The following is a 16,939-nucleotide window of genomic DNA, read 5'->3' as shown; positions in this document are numbered from 1 at the left end:
AACAATAACAAAAACACAACTCTATAATGTGTATAGGTATGTGTGTGTTAAAAAATAAGGTTAAAATAAACCAAAAATTTTTGGATGAAGATGTTTGAATTATGCAAGGGAAGAGGAGGAGCATTACAGAGAGGGTCATCTGTTAAAGTTCCACAACTTTAAAAGTATGTTACATATATGTATCAAATATTAGGTGCCAAAGAATGTTCTAATGATATGTTTATTAGTAAGGCACCTATTTGTAAAGCAGGTATTCATGTATTTAAGACTATATTCACTGAATCTGGTAAGGAATATATTTATAAGAAGGCCATGTTAATAATTAATAAAATCACTCTATGATGCTAGACAGACAAAGCTAAAAAGTGAGGATACAAATAACAAAAATCAGAGATGAAAAGGGAAACATCACTACAGATCCTGCTGAAATAAAAAGGATCCTAAGTGGTTACTATGAACAACTGTATGACAATAAATTGGATAACCTAGATGAACTGGATAAATTCTTAGAAACACACAAAAAACCTACACTGACTCTACAAGAAATAAAAGATCTCAACAAACCAATAACTAGTAAAAAGATTGACTCAGTAATCAAAAACCTCCCAACAAAGAAAAGTCTAGAACCCGATGATGATTTTCACAGGAGAATTCTACCAAACATTCCAAGAAAGCTTTAACTCCAAATCTGCTCAAACTCTTCCCAAAAAATGGAGAGGAGGGAACACTCCCTAACTCATTCTATGAGGTCAACAACACCCTTGCAGCAGTTTGATATGGTTATGAATTCCAAAAATAGATACTGGATTATGTTTGTAATCTGATCTGTACCTGGGCATGATTGAGTTATGATTAGGACCCGTTGGTGGGTGGGTATTCACAGATAAAAGGCATGGCAAAGAAGAGTTGAGGGTTCTTAATTTTGGAGTTTAATGCTGAAGTCCTATGCTGGAACCCCAGGGAAAGAGACAGAGCCAGTTGCCTGATAGTCTACAGCTGACCTTGGCTGACTAATACAACCCGCATACCAATGCTGGATAAAGAAGATAATACAAGAAAAGCAAACTAGAGACCAATGTCTCTTATGAATATAGATGCAAACATCCCAAACAAAATACTAGGAAACAGAATCAAACAGCCCATCCAAAGAATTACACACCATGATCAAGTGGGTTATCCCTAGTATGCAAGTTTGGTAAAGCATAAGAAAATTAATTAATGTAACACACCACACGATCATTTCAATCGATGCAGAAAAGGCATTTAAGAAAATACAGCAGCCTTTCTTTATAAAAACACTTAGAGCACTAGGAAAAGAAGGAAACTAACACTAACATAAGAAGGGCATATATGAGAAGCCCACAGCTAACATCCTACTTATCAGTGGAAGACTGTGACGCTTTCCCTCGAAGATCAGGAACAAGGCAAGGATGTCCACTGTCACCACTTTTCAAAATTGAACAAGATGTTCTTGCCAAGGCAATTAGGGAAGAAAATAAATAAATAAATAAAAGGCATCCAAATTAGAAAGGAAGAAGTAAAACTTTCTCTATTTGCAGATGACATGATCCTCTATACAGAAAATCTTTAGAAATCCACAACAAAGATCAGGGAGCTAATAAATGAATTCAGCAAAGTGGCATGGTACAAGATGAACATCCAAAAAACAGTAACAATTGGAAGAAACCAAGAAAAAATTCCATTCACAATAACAACTGAAAAATCAAATATCTAGGAATAAATCTAACCAACCAAGGATGTAAAGGACCTGTACACAGAAAATTAAAAAAACATTGCTAAAAGAAATGCAAGGATATTCCTAAATAAATGAATTAGAAGACTAAATATCATTAGGATGTCAATACTACCCAAAGCAATTTGCAGATTCAACCCAATCCCAATAAAAATTTCAACAACCTTTTTTGCAGAAATGGAAAAGCTAATCATTAAATTTATATGGAAGGGTAAGGGCCCCAAAGAGATAAAGCCATCTTGAAAAAGAATCAAGTTGGAGGACTTACACCTCCTAATCTTAAAACTTATTACAAAGCCTCAGTAATCAAAACAGCATGGTACTGGCACAAGGACAGTGGAATCTGAGAGTTCAGAAATAGACCCTGCATCTACAGCAAGTGATTTTTTTTAGGAAGTACCAAGGATTGAACCCAGGACCTCATATGTGAGAGGCAAGCAGTCAACCACTGAGGTACAACTGCTCCCCTAGCCAACTGACTTTTGAAAAGGCTGCCAAGTCCACTCAACTGGGAAAGAGCACTTCCTTCAATAAATGGGTGCTGGGAAAACTGGGTCTCCAATTGCAAAAAAAGGAGGACCCCTATGTCACACAATATACAAAAATCAACTCAAAATGGATCAAAGAATTAAATATAAATTAGAACTATGAAACTTCTAAAAGAAAACATAGGGACACATTTTCAAGACCTTGTGTTAGGCAATGGTTTATTAGACTTTACAATCAAAGCACAAACAAGCAAGAAAAAAAATAGATACATGGTACCCCATCAAAATGAAAAATTTTTGTTCCTCAAAGGACTTTATCATGAAAGTAAAAATGACAACCTATGCAATGGAAGAAAATATCTGGAAAGCACATATCCAGCAAAGGATTAACATTCAGTAAACAAAAAGAAATCTTTCAGCTTAACAACAAAAAGACAACCCAATTAAAAAATGGACAAAAGACTTGAACAGCTCTCTCCAAAGAAGGTATACAATGATGTTGAGCACATGAAAAGATGCTCAACATCATTAGCCATCAGGGAAATGCAAATCAAAACCTCAATGAGATACCATTTCATGCCCATTAAAATGACTGCTATTAGAAAAAATAATAAGTGTTGGAGAGGATATAGATAAATAGGAACACTCATTCATTGCTGGTAGCAATGTAAAATGGTACAGGAACTGTGGAACACAGTTTCGCAGTTTCTCAGAAAGCTAGGCATAGAACTACCATATGACCTGGAAATTCCATTAACAGGTATATACCTAAAAGAATTCAAAGCGGGTGCTCAAACAGATATTTGCACATCAATGTTCACAGTGACATTATTCACAATTGCCAAAAGACGGAAGAAACCCAAGTGTCTATCAACTGATGAATGGATAAATGAAATGTGGTATATACATACAATGGAATATGATTCAGCAATAAATAGGAAGTACTCATACATACGACAACATGGATGAACCTTAAAGACCTCAGGCTGAGTGACATAAGCCAGACACAAATGGACAAATATTGTATGATCTTACTGATTTGAAACAATTAGAATAAGCAAATTCAAAGAGTCAGGATCTGGAATATAGATTACCAGGGAAGTGGTTTGGATAGAGAATGGAAAGTTAAGGCTAGAAATGTACAAGATTTCTATTTGGAATGATGGAAATGTTTTGGTTATAGATGGTGGTGATGGTAGCATAACACTGAGCACAACTAGCAGCATTAAAATATATACCTGAATATGATTAAGGGGGAAATTTAGATTGTATACATGGTAATAGGATAAAATTTACAAAAAAAAAAAAAAATCCATGGAACTACACTACGAACAGTGAACCCTAAGTTAAACCATGGACTTTAATTAATAGAACAATTATTTAAAAGTTGCTATCATCAATTGTAACAAATGTTCCACACCCATGCAAGGTGTTGGTGGTCAGGTGGTGTGATGGTCAGGCTAATGTGTCAACTTCAGCCAGGTAATTGTGCCCAGTTGTTTGGTCAAGCAAGCACTGGGCTAATTGTAACATAAGGACATTTATGGGCTTTAGTCATCAGTGAGTTTACTGCATAGATGGTTGATTATATCTACATCAACGAGGGAGATTGCTGTCAGGAATGAGTGATGCTTTATTCAATCAGCTGAATGCCTTAAAAGGGGAAGTGATTTCAGTATTCAGAGAGAATTTCCCAGCTGATCCTTGGAAAGCCAATATCTCCCAGAAACTCATCAAGGACCTTCATGAACTTTCCTCAGAGCCCCTGGTTTGCAGCCCACCTGGAGAACCTAGACTTGTGTATCCTCACAGGCACATTAGAGACTCTTATTAAACCTCATAGTATTTATAGATATCTCCTGTTGACTCTGTTTCCCTAGAGAATCCTGACTAATACAGTCATATGGGAATCCTGTATTTTATGCATGATTTTCAGTAAACCCACACTTCTCTAATTAAGGGGAGTAGGGAAATCACTCCATGTCCTTTAGCTTCCAATACTGGAACATTCCTTATAATTCATCTTTGAAGACCAAGTGAAAATTGATCAACCAAAGCTTCACAGGGGTCTTCAAATTTTATTAAACCATAAATCGCAGTAAGCTTTATAAAAGGTTCTTTATGAATTGTGCCAACAGTGCCTTGGTTATATGGTTAATTCTACCTTCATCTCCATTCTGCTTATCCAAATTCTACTGTCTGTCAACACTGTGCTAAAGCTGTATCTTGAATGAAGAGTATTTCAGCCTGCACTGATATCTTTTATAAACTCGTAGCACTCATCTTTTACAGTAGTACAATATAACAGTAGCTAAGAAGGCATGTAACTATTATTAATTGTCTACAACTTAAATACAGTATAATGATAAAGGAAATTTATCTCTAAGTACACATTCTACTTATACTGAAAACAGCAAAAGAAGAAAGATATTTTCAGAAAAGTTAGTTTTATGCCTTGAGATTCATTCCCAATGCCTAAAAAGACAAGAAGGCACACTGGCTGGAAGAAAACCCCTGAAAAGAGGATAAACATTCCTCAAGAACTAGAAAGAAGCACACAAAATATTACCCATGATAGGCCAGTACACATGTCCCTCTAAGAAACCAAATGAGGGAAGCGGATTTGGCCCAATGGATAGGGCATCCGCCTACCATATGGGAGGTCCACAGTTCAAACCCTGGGCCTCCTTGACCCATGTGGAGCTGGCCCATGTGCAGTGCTGATGCACGCAAGGAGTGTCCTGCCAGTGTCCCCCGTGCAAGGACTGCGCCCTGTAAGGAGAGCCGCCCAGCGCAAAAGAAAGTTCAGCCTGCCCAAGAATGTCGCCGCACACATGGACAGCTGACACAACAAGATGACGCAACAACAACAAAAAGAAACACAGATTCCCGGTGCTGCTGATAAGGATGGAAGTGGTCACAGAAGAACACACAGCAAACAGGCAGAGAGAGCAGACAACTGGGGGGGGGGGGAGAGAAATTTTAAAAAAAAGGTAACTATTAAAAAAAAGAAAAAGAAACCAAATGAGCTCTAGAAGCTAAGAGGTCTCAGTCAGAGGAACCTTCAGCCTAAAGCTCTCAAACTGTACTCACAAATACCTGTGCTTCACTCTTCATATCTAATCAACTGATATGCTGACTTTCCCAGAAACTCAGAAGTACCTTAATTTTGTCTCAATTCCCATTCGTAATAAATAATTTCACACTGTAACCTAAATTATCATTCTGAAACAAAAATCTAATCAACTACAAAATGAGGTTACTAATACTATGCTACAAGGATCATTTAAAAGAGAGGAAAAAAAGAGTTATAGATTATATAAATTTTCTAAAACAGTAGCGATTGTCACTATCTCCCTCTCCTGCTTAAATTCTTCAGTGGATCTCCAATATTAAGAGCAATGATTCTGAAAAAAGGCTTTTTATCAGACACATATAAGGTATTTCTGGGTCCTACTCCAGGGATTCTCATTCAATTGGTCTGGGAATTTGTAATTTTTAGCAGGTTTCTCAGGTAATTCTCAGGTGTCACATATATGGGAACCATAGTCTATGGGATAAAGCTGAGCAAACTAGAAGTCTTTTGTGAGATAATTCTTAATATTCAATCAATTTCCCCATACATAATTATGCAGAAGAATCCGCTATTTCCAAATACCTTAGTAAAGTTTGGAAATGCTGTTCCTCTACCTAGAATGTCCTTTTTTCCCTTCCTTGTCCACTGGGGATATGCTACAAAATCAACCTCAAATACCAGCACTTAACCTATTATGCCTTCCCTTCTACCACAGAAGAGTCAGAGGTCGTCTTCCCTGTAACTCATTTTCTGTGCTTTTATTTGAGTGTGTAAACTACTTTATGCAACCATCTGTCCCACTAGAGCTGTGGTTTCTAAAAGTTGCTTGGAACCTGATGTAGATGTGTAGATTTTAGGAACTAGACCAGGGGATAGCAGACTACGGCCTGTGGGATAAATCTAGCACACTGCTACTGTTATTGTAAATAAAGTTTTGCTGGAATATAGCCATACCCATTTATTTATATCCTTTCTGACTGTTTTATGCAACAACGGCGGAATTGAGTGGCTGCAGCAAAGGCTGTATGGCCTGCAAAGCTTAAAATATTTCTCCCTGGCCCATTACAGAAAAGGTTTGCCAACCCTTGAGCTAGACTCTTTCCCTGTGTTCACTTCAGCTAGAGCAATTTTACATCATTTTACATAATGGACTTGTGCTTAAGATTTCCAGTGTGTGTGTGGGGGGGAGTATTGTAACTTTAAAAAAATAAGTTGAAAATTGCCCTGCATAATCTTTGACTTACTTCTGAATTTCTAAATTTTTGTATAATGTATAGAATATAGGAGGCAAATATATATTTGCAAATAAATATTTAATGATAGTTGCAACAGAAAGATAATTTACCTCTGGCCTTCTTTCGAGTGCTTCTTTAATTATGGGATGCAATTCCTCTATTAGGTCCCTAGAAGAAAAATGATACACATTCTTTCTATAAATAGTAAACAGATATAACTGAAAATGCCAATATTAATACAATGGTGTATAATCTGATAGGTGTTAACCCTAATCTTACTATTTTAAATGCAATTTTTTGAATTCTGGTTATAAAATAATACTTGCACACTTTAAAATATTTGGAAATCAGCAACAACAAAAAAGTGGTACAGTCCACTTACTCTGTTTTGTAGAAGAAGAATTATCAGTATCTTTGTTCAATCAATTTTCAACTGACATGTTTTACATAATTGAAACCCTACCATATTAAAAAAGTATTCTTTTTTTATAACACTATCACATGCCATTAATTAATTCTTAGGATTCTATCATAGGGTAGGATACCATATCTTTCCTAATCATTTTCATTTATTACTGAATCCTTATAATGCCTTGTTGAATATCTTGTACATTAATTTTTGTCTTCATTTTAAAAATTATATCCTTAGGATTAATTCTTACAAATTGATTTAATGGGTTAAAGGGTACAAACTTCATGAAAATGATGATTTTCTCTTTGCTAATATTCTGATTTTAAATTGAAAATCTGCCCATTATAGAAGATTTGGAAACTAAAAAAAAAGCACAAGAAGAAAACACAATTTTCTACAATTTTGTCATTTATAGAAAACCACTCCTGATATTTAAATTATATGCTCTAGAAGTGACAGACTTCTAAGAAAATCTAAGAAATTGAGATCATTTTACTCTATTTTTTCAATTAACACAATAGCTTATTTATCTGTCATAAAACATTCTTCCCAAACTTCTTCTATATATAATGAATGATAGCCCACACATCTCTAGACTACCATTTATTAATCTATTCTCTTATTGTACATGTTACCTTGGAAACAAAACATCAAATACATCCTCAAATCAGTTGAGAACCTTTTCCAAAGAATTAAATCTAGGGCCCAGCAAGCAACAACAAAGTGGATACTCAGAAAAAACAAAGAACCTACTTCATTAATATAAAAAACATCAAGAATGACATAAAATATGTTGTATTTCTTTTTAAAATATTCTATTGAAGAAGAGGAAAAACTGGGAGGCATCAGCTGGTATTTTAATCACCATATCAAGATTACATATTAATAGAACCACTATGTAAATAAATGGAATAGAAAAATATTAAAGATTTACATAGCATTTTTTCACTTTTAGAAACTATACACAGTATATATTTGATTTTCATAATAATTCATTGAAGAAAATAAGGAAAATCTATTTGCTGCATCAAAATGAGTAAATAAAATTTCAAATAAATTAGACTCTTAAAAAGTTACATAGCAAGTTAACTGGTAAAAGTCAGAATTGGTACACAACTCTCCTGATAATCAGCAATCTGCCTGACTCTACTACATTCTCTTTACATAGCCATATTTACTATTACAAATAAATGGACAACATGCAAGAAGATAATTACCTAAAAGCTCCTGGGTTGGTCCTGCCAAGACCCAGAACAAGAGATTCTGTGATTTCCATGCTCTCAGAGCGCATCATTGGAACTATGTGCTTAAACAAGGATGAAGGTGATGGGATGCCAATAATCTGGAAAAAAATTATTGTTTTAAAAGCAGCCAGCCTAACACACAACTTCATGCCACTATGGCCAACTGAAGAATCTGATGTTTCAACAATCTTGTGGACATGAAAAATGGATAGATGAAACTGTAGTATGGGGAAGCAGACTTGGCCCAGTGGTTAGGGTGTCCATCTACCACACGGGAGGTCCGCGGTTCAAACCCTGGGCCTCCTTGACCCGTGTGGAGTGGGCCCACGTGCAATGCTGATGCACGCAGGGAGTGCCGTGCCACACTGGGGTGTCCCCACGTAGGGGAGCCCCACACGCAAGGAGCGCGCCCCATAGGGAGAACTGCCCAGCGCGAAAAAAAAAAGCGCAGCCTGCCCAGGAATGGCGCCGCACACACGGAGAGCTGACGCAGCAAGATGACGCAACAAAAGGATACACAGATTCCCTGCCACTGACAACAACAAAAGTAGACACAGAAGAACACACAGCGAATGGACACAGAGAGCAGACAATTGGGGGGGGGGGGGGGGGAGAGAAATAAGTAAAATAAATCTTTAAAAAAAACCAAACCACATGATTGACAAAGATGCCCCTTTCCCTTAAAAAAACAAAACAAAACAGAAACAAAAAACTGTAGTATGAATATTGCTTCAAAAAATCCACCCGTGGTGTACAGAACCTAAAAAGGATAAATGACTTGTCCAATGGCTCACTGCAAGTTCATTAACAGGACTGGGATTTGTTTGTGGCCCTTAACTTCTTACAGATATTCATGTCTTTTGATCCATGAGAACAAAATTACTTAAAAAAAATAGACACCAGAGCCCCACATCCAAGCTTTAGGCACCAAGCAAGGCTTTTAAAGTAGATGACACAGAAGGATTTAGAGAAAAGCCATTATTTTCCACGCCTATCTTTTCCAAGCCAATCTTGTCCAAATTATCTCTGTTTTGGAGAGGTTACTATGGCTGGGAGGGCCTCCCCCAGCCTTTTGCCTCTTGCAGGCCCTGCTGCCACTGGCTTGTGCCTTCCAGGGCATCTGGTGCATACACCCTAATATATTTTGCCATAGAAAATATCCCTGTTTAATCACCTGGTATCTACTTGCCTGGACCCATTGTTTTATTCTTACTCCTTTCCTGAAACCCTTTGATTTCTCTTGTTTCTGAGAATAGTACATCCATTCATCTACTGCAGAGTAATTCCCTGTGACTTGATATCACCATTGTGCCATGTTGTTGTGTTATTTTGAACAATTTTAAAGGCTTTTTCGGTAGGGGGTGGGGAGTCACCAGTGTCAAAGACACTCAGGTCTTAAGTTTTCTGCATTTTCTTGAACCATCCCATAGTATTTTGTGTCAGATCATAACTATTCTTATCAAATATTATTTGTTATCACTATATGACTTAGGAAAATTATAGACAGATAAGGCGAAAGAAATTTTTTAAATGATTCCCTTTTGATAAGTGTAAGAACTATAAGAAATAGAGTAAGGAAAAAATAGGGACAAAAATTACTTTTAAAAATATTTGCTATGATGAATTCAATGAGCATGCTTCTTTCTGCCAAAAGAAACTTATGTGTGTGTGTGTGTGTGTGTATGATTCAAATTAATCCAAAAAAATATATAATAATGGGATTTCTTAAACTATTTTCATTATTAGTATACTTACTACACTTCTCATCCTACTTACTTTATTGTATTGGAAAAGAAATTTTAAAACATTGCTTTTATGGTATCACTCAGATTCAAAAATAGATCCAGAAAACTTACTTTGGAATCGATGCTATAGCCACTATCAGGAGTAGACGCCAGCGTCTCAGGAGGAGAACACCTCACAGAGCCTGTAGATGTTGAAGATGATGTTGATGTAGCTGCACTGCAGCAAAGAATCAGATAGTTTCTCCACAGGCCAATGTATGAATCACTGCTTGTGGTAGTGTTTATCTTCTTAGCATTGATGGGGCTACTAAGAAAAAAGAAAGACAAAAAACAGGAAGGTATAAATAATGCAACATTTTTTGTAAAGTCTTTTTCAAACTGATGATATATTTCTATCAATTTAAGGAATATGGTTAGCACAAATTTTTTATTACAAGTACTAAATCTTTGTGGAATAAGATATAAATGAATAAAATACTAGATTGTAAATTAAAACACATACGATTGTTTTACCAATCTATTATTAGAATGTGACAAAAGTTAGTATTTTATCAGGCTACATATTTTAATTTTATTATACATGCTTATAATATAGGAAAAATATGAAAAGAAAAAGAAAATCACCTCTAATCCCAGACCGAAATAAGCAATGGATATTTTTCTACACATCTTTTATTCATATTCATGAATAGTATAAATGCATAAAAAGAAACAAATAATATTTTTTGTACCACTTTTTATACTTAACATTTACTTTTAACATCTCTTTATATAATATGCTTTCATGACATCATTTTTGGTATCTTTATTATACCATTATATAGATTATCATATTTTATATAGCTAAACTTTCTTTGTTGGATTTTAGCTCATAGAAATTTTCCCTATTATAAACAAAACTACATATCTGAATATATACTTAATTATAATATATGCCTAATTATTTCCTTGGAAACTTTTTGAAAAATGGATTTACAGAGTCAAAAGAATATGTACATTTTTAAGGCTTCTGTCAAATTTCTGTCTTGAAAAATTACACTTATCAAGTATTTTAGAAAATTCCAAAAATCTTTGCAAGCATCAAAAATTCTGCTGGGAGTAAAGACTGAGAGCAAAACAAAAGGAGAAAAAATACTGATATATATTGCCTGCCTTCCATAGGACTATAATATATTAAGATAAATTCTGCAAACATACCACTTCATTCACTCAGCAACAATGTCTATATGTGAAAAACTTTTGGGAACTGAAGACAAATTAGTACTATATAGATATAAATATATAGCTAGCACATATATATAGAAATACCAAATATATATCTATTTGAATATATTTGTATGTGTATCTATTTAAATGCAAGAGAAGAATAATTACTCATATATAGAAATACCAAATATATATCTATTCGAATATATTTGTATGTGTATCTATTTAAATGCAAGAGAAGAATAATTACTCAGGGTTGGAGGTGTAAGGGAAGGGTTTAAAAATAAGATGTAATTTGAAATGTGTTAGATATGGACATGTGAGATGGAGAAAATGAAACGCATTCTAGGTTCATATGTACAAAGAATCAGAGAACAGAAACTGTAGTCCACACTTATTGAACCTAGAGAACAGAGGTTCTTAACCTTTTTTGTTCCATGGACCCCTTTGTCAGTCAGGTGAAAACCTCAGGCCCCTTACTAAGTCCACATTATACTGTGTATTATTTAATAAATATATCACACCTGCAGTAACACATCTCCACAAGAATGATGTTTGTTGTTTTTTTTTAATTTAAATTCACGCTCACAGACCCCTTCCTTGTTAAGAACCCCTGTGTGTAAAATATATTTTGGTTCCAACATAGAATATATGGGTGGCAGTGATAGACAGTAAGGAGAAAAGTATAGCCTTGAACTAGGTATGGAGTGCCTTTATAGCTAGCCTATGGCATCAGGTTCACAAATGTTGGGCTTATGTGGGCAAGGTATATGATGGGAGGACTCATTCCATGGAATCTGATCAATGGCATACTGGATAAGAGGAAATCATGGATCTAAATTCAGTTTAAAAAATTCTCATATACTTAAAAGCAAGAAGAAATTAACTACAGTTTACTATGACCTCTATCTACAGACTTGTATAGATAAACATCCATATCCATGCTCATCTTTGGATCCTTTCCTTATTAACCCTTTCATTCAGTACAAATTCACGGGACACTATTAAGTACCAACACTGTGTTAACACATAAACTAACAATTACAATTTGGTAAAACTGAACTACACAGAAAGGGCGACAAAGTTATGAGACTATATCCTATTCAACTTTCTTCTCCTTCCTTAATACATCAATAGGGTTATGGCATATTATCCATGGGATTTCCTAATTTGTACAACTTTTCAAACACATCATGAGAGCTGGCAGTCTACACATTTTTACAGTAGGAAAATAACTTACTTTATATCAACCTGTGGAGATAACAATTGTAGTCTCGTGTATGCAAACATCCAAGCATAGCTCACAGCTGTAGAGCAGTGTTTTGGAAGGTTTTCTTGCTTTAAAAAACTGGACAGACTTATAATCCATGGGTCTTGGCCTTGGGTCACATGTGCAAATATCCATATGTGTGATGGACTAATCACGTCAAACTGGTGGCTAATAGGAGAAGAGTTCCATTCGGCTAGCGTTTGTAAATCTATTGAGCTAGGACAATATAGCAAAGTAGTCTGTGTAAAGAAAAAGAAAAAAAACTATCACACATTTCAAAACTTTCAAAGCTTTGCCATAAGCATAATTTCACACTGTAAGTTGTCTATTGGTAATTTCTAGAACAGAGGTTCTCGAACAGGGTAATATGAGGTCCAGGGAAAGTTTTGGGGAGCAGTGAATCCCTGAAATTGCATGTAAGTTCTTCTTGCACATATGAACATATGCACTTTTCTGAAGAGGGATTTAATAGCTTTCCATTAATCTGAAAAAGATCTATAAACAAAAAAAGTTAAGAATCACTACACTTAAGTAATTCATATATAAATATGCATCTTTCAGGGGCACATGAAGCTGCAAAAGAACTAAAATATGAACCAAAGTAATTTGCATGCATATGTGCTGGATATGCATGAATGGAACAGACTGGAAAACCAGCTGCTCTTCAGAGGGTACATAATTTATCAAAATATTTGCTCAATAATATTCTGAGGTCTTACACTGAAAATGTATTTACCTTCAGACCAAATTATATACATTAAACAAACAATAAAAACAAAATCTTAAACTGAACAGAGGTTCAATTCATGGAATTATTAAAGAAATATTTACAGAACACCCTCTAGCGCTATTTTAGACACTACTACATGTGAGTCACCCCGTACTCTTTTTGCTGACATATTATATGGTTAATAATCTAAAACATAATTCTTTAAATTGTAGAGATTTTTAATCATCTCTTTGGTTTATAGAGGTCTTTCACTGCCTCCATTGGTTAAATGTATTTCATGAGTTTTAAAAGCCAAGTGTTATACAGAAAGCATATAAACCACTTGTCCATGTACTCCAAACAAGAAAAAAAAAATTCAAGTTGTAAATTTTGATAGTTACTCTTATCAGAGTATCTCTACTCTAATCAGTATCTCTATGTCAGCAGTATTATATGCCATAATAAATAACAAATAATAATAAAAAGTAACATTAGATTTAAGAAGTAGTCTTAGATTGGAATTTCACAGAGAAAAAATATTTTTATTTCTTTGGGGTTAGAGTGCTAACTGCAGCATAAACTAATGAAATCATTACAGTTACCTGATCAGCCCCAGTGAGATGTATGAAGCTCTCAAGAATGGATGGGCTCAGCCTGTCCATCACATCTATGGCTAATTCATCATCACCCTATAAAAAAGATACTATATTTCTAAAAACAATTTCAGGAATGTTTAAGAAAATTAGCCAAACCTAAGTACATATTGGAAATTCCTTTTAGCACTATTTGTTACAAACGGATTTGAGGACAAGCTGGTTATAATTTTTAGATCCAGTCAAAGAGGTTATTGTTACATAGTGAGTTACTGCTACATGGTAGTTAGAGAAATGAGATATGATGGACACAGTTTTTAAAGTACTTTTATTAGCTAACTAAATGAAATACCTAAATCTTACCTTAGGTATTTCCAAAATTGCAAATAAAGCCCGTATTTCTCTAAGGACACTGATGGCTAATCTCCTAGTGGCAGGTCGACTGCTACAGAGAATGACAAGCGCGAACCCTTCGACCACATGGAATACACTGGAATACAGGCTCTTTTCCAGAGGATGGGGATGAGAAGCTCCATTAGCTATACCATGCTTGAAAAATAAATAGAAGTTAGAAACAAAAAATAAAAAAATATATATATATATACTTATGTATGCAGGTATGTATGTACGTATAGACATTCTGGTAAAACAACAAAGAGTAAAACAAATCACAGAATTTATAGCTACAGATCTGCCTCAGCTCGAGCAATTTAAATAGTATTTAACTTACAGGAACATAATTGTGGGCACAATGAAAAAAGCATTTAATTGGCAGTAATATAGAACATGAATTCTGTGTTAACTCGGCCACTCTCTGGCTACTTTGTAAGCTCGGAACTGACAATAGTGTGTAGGCTGAGGTCTCTAGGCAGGAAATTTGGGGATTGGACTGGATCCTGCATTCTCAAGTGTGGACCAGCAGCACGGCATCAGCTGGGAGTTTCCTTAGAAACAGAGAATCTCAGGTCCTTAGTGATTTGTATATACACAGAAGGCTGAGGGGCTGGACTGGCTTAGATGATCCAGCTCCAAAATCTCCAAAATTCTAGGATTTACATATAAGATGATCATAAACCAACAAGTTAACCACATATTATTATTAAGCACTCATATCACATAAGGGAAACAAGAATCGATGCCATGGATAAAACCCTCAAATAATCCAAATGGAAGACTACCAAATTTTTTATTATATAAGTCTCAGTTTTAAATATATTGGAAATGGCCTAAATGTGAACTAGAATTACCTCTACTTTCTGTATTCATTAAATACTGTTACCAAAGTTAGAGGGTTAGAAAGGTTATCACACACAAATACTAAATATATAATATATGAACTATAGAAAAGTTCAGTTTAAGGAATTGTGAACATATTAAAAGTGAATGAAACTAATAAAATGTTTAGTCTCAGAAAGTAAATGCATATAATACAAATATGGGTCATTTACCACTAACTATATATGAGGCTGATACAAAAATATTTGGTACCTGTGAGTCTTGGTTTTTGTTATGCATTTGGGCTGCTTGTTTCCACTGATTTATTAATTGTACCAACATCTTTACAGCATTATCAAGAAGTGTGGGATGGACATCAGTCACTTCACGAACAATAAAATAAACAAATCCTGAAAGAACATCTTCCCGCCAATCTGGAAAATCAAGCATTAGTGCCTGCAGAGTATTGAAAGCCAGAGCACGCAGTTCTTCATCCATATGAATTGTGAGCCTACCAAGAACAAAATTCCATTAAGCAAAGCTCAAAACTTTGAAAATAGTTCTATCATCTAAAACTTAAAACTAAAAAACTTAAACATGTGTCCTCTCAATTATTTTGTAAGAAACATGAACCAAAGTTCACTTTCTTTATGCTATATTTATCTTTTTTGCTACCCTATATTCATTTATTTAAATTTTCACATGTATCTATTAGTTGGTATTTCACTATACTTTAGTATAACAAGTTTGACCATAATTCAAGTGCTGTACTTTAAAAAAGGACATAGATGACATAAAGAATTCCATTTAAAAATTCTTTAATCCTTGAAATGCCATATGTTGGTAACTTATAATCAATAAAAAATATACCTAATCATATTTTATCATATTTATTTAGTCCTCTATTATGACTGGAACAGATGGAAAGGACATGACTTCTCTCAATCCTTTCTTTTATGCTGCTGGAGTAAGAGTTATATATAAGATGGCAGATAATAACAAATCAAAATGGAATCAATTTAATAGAAATAATCTTGAAGGTGAGAATAAGAGTTAATATAGGAGACTAAAATCATAAATGGGGCATGCCTAGAAAAAAAGTGCAAAATAAATAACATTGACCCAATACAGAAAAGCCCTAAATGGTGCTTAAGTTTAATAAAATAGAGGTGAGGCATATTCAATTACCTTTTAAAGACACCAAGACAAGATGGGACATGAAAATAATTTTGGTTATAGGATTTTAAACAGAACATAAAGAAGGAATGATAAACAAGAAAGCCATAAAATATGGCTACAGTAGTTAAACTGCCAATATGTAACATTAGATTAAGAAGAGTTTCTGCTTTGGAGCTAAAGCGGATCATTGGTTTGTTAATATTTTATCACTTTTATGGGTTTTTAAAAAATTAGAAATATTGTAGGTTTACAGAAAGATCATGCAAAAAATACAGAGTTCCCATATACCTGCCCCTATTGTTTAACATTTTGCTTTATATGTAGGTCCCTTTAATTACAACTGATATATTACTATATATTACTATTAACTACAGGCCATACTTTACATTAGGGTTCACAGTTGGTGTTGTACAGTCCTATGGTTGTTTTGAAGAGGATTATTTGTAAGGACAAATGCATGAGAGTTAAAAATAGGCTAAATGAATAAGGTAAGTAGGTAAGAGTAAAATGATGTAACAATTACTATACATATTTGGGATACTAGAAGATGGAGTTATTGACATTGCCACAGAAAATTGGTATGGTTTAGGAGAAAGAAGCTCATACCCTGCTGAACTCAGATCTGGTCTTCACTAAACCAACCTTCCACTGACAATGAAACTAAACAGGGATACGGACTTGGCTCAATGGTTAGAGCGTCTGCCTACCACATGGGAGGTCCATGGTTCAAACCCAGGGTCGCCTTGACCCGTGTGGAGCTGGCCCATGCACAGAGCTGATGCGCTCAAGGAGTGCCCTGCCATGCAGGGGTGTC

General features: G+C 34.8%; 1 protein-coding gene across 6 annotated transcripts in view; it reads right to left on the bottom strand.

Moving 5' to 3' along the window:
- Positions 1-16,939, bottom strand: part of FRYL (FRY like transcription coactivator) — a 252,518-nt gene that overhangs the window by 73,281 nt on the left and 162,298 nt on the right. For all 6 annotated transcript variants that reach the window (XM_071216578.1, XM_071216579.1, XM_071216583.1 and 3 more), the window contains 7 exons: positions 15,220-15,457; positions 14,095-14,280; positions 13,741-13,827; positions 12,400-12,668; positions 10,065-10,260; positions 8,182-8,306; positions 6,663-6,720 (listed from right to left, as the gene is read on the bottom strand). In XM_071216578.1, coding sequence (XP_071072679.1) covers positions 6,663-6,720; positions 8,182-8,306; positions 10,065-10,260; positions 12,400-12,668; positions 13,741-13,827; positions 14,095-14,280; positions 15,220-15,457 — 1,159 coding nt within the window. The remainder of the gene's footprint in view (positions 1-6,662; positions 6,721-8,181; positions 8,307-10,064; positions 10,261-12,399; positions 12,669-13,740; positions 13,828-14,094; positions 14,281-15,219; positions 15,458-16,939) is intronic.

Source organism: Dasypus novemcinctus, chromosome 1, assembly GCF_030445035.2.
Source record: "Dasypus novemcinctus isolate mDasNov1 chromosome 1, mDasNov1.1.hap2, whole genome shotgun sequence".
NCBI lineage: Eukaryota > Metazoa > Chordata > Mammalia > Cingulata > Dasypodidae > Dasypus > Dasypus novemcinctus.
The sequence above is the reverse complement of the archived record's forward strand: the minus strand, read 5'-3'. Positions and strand labels throughout refer to the sequence as shown.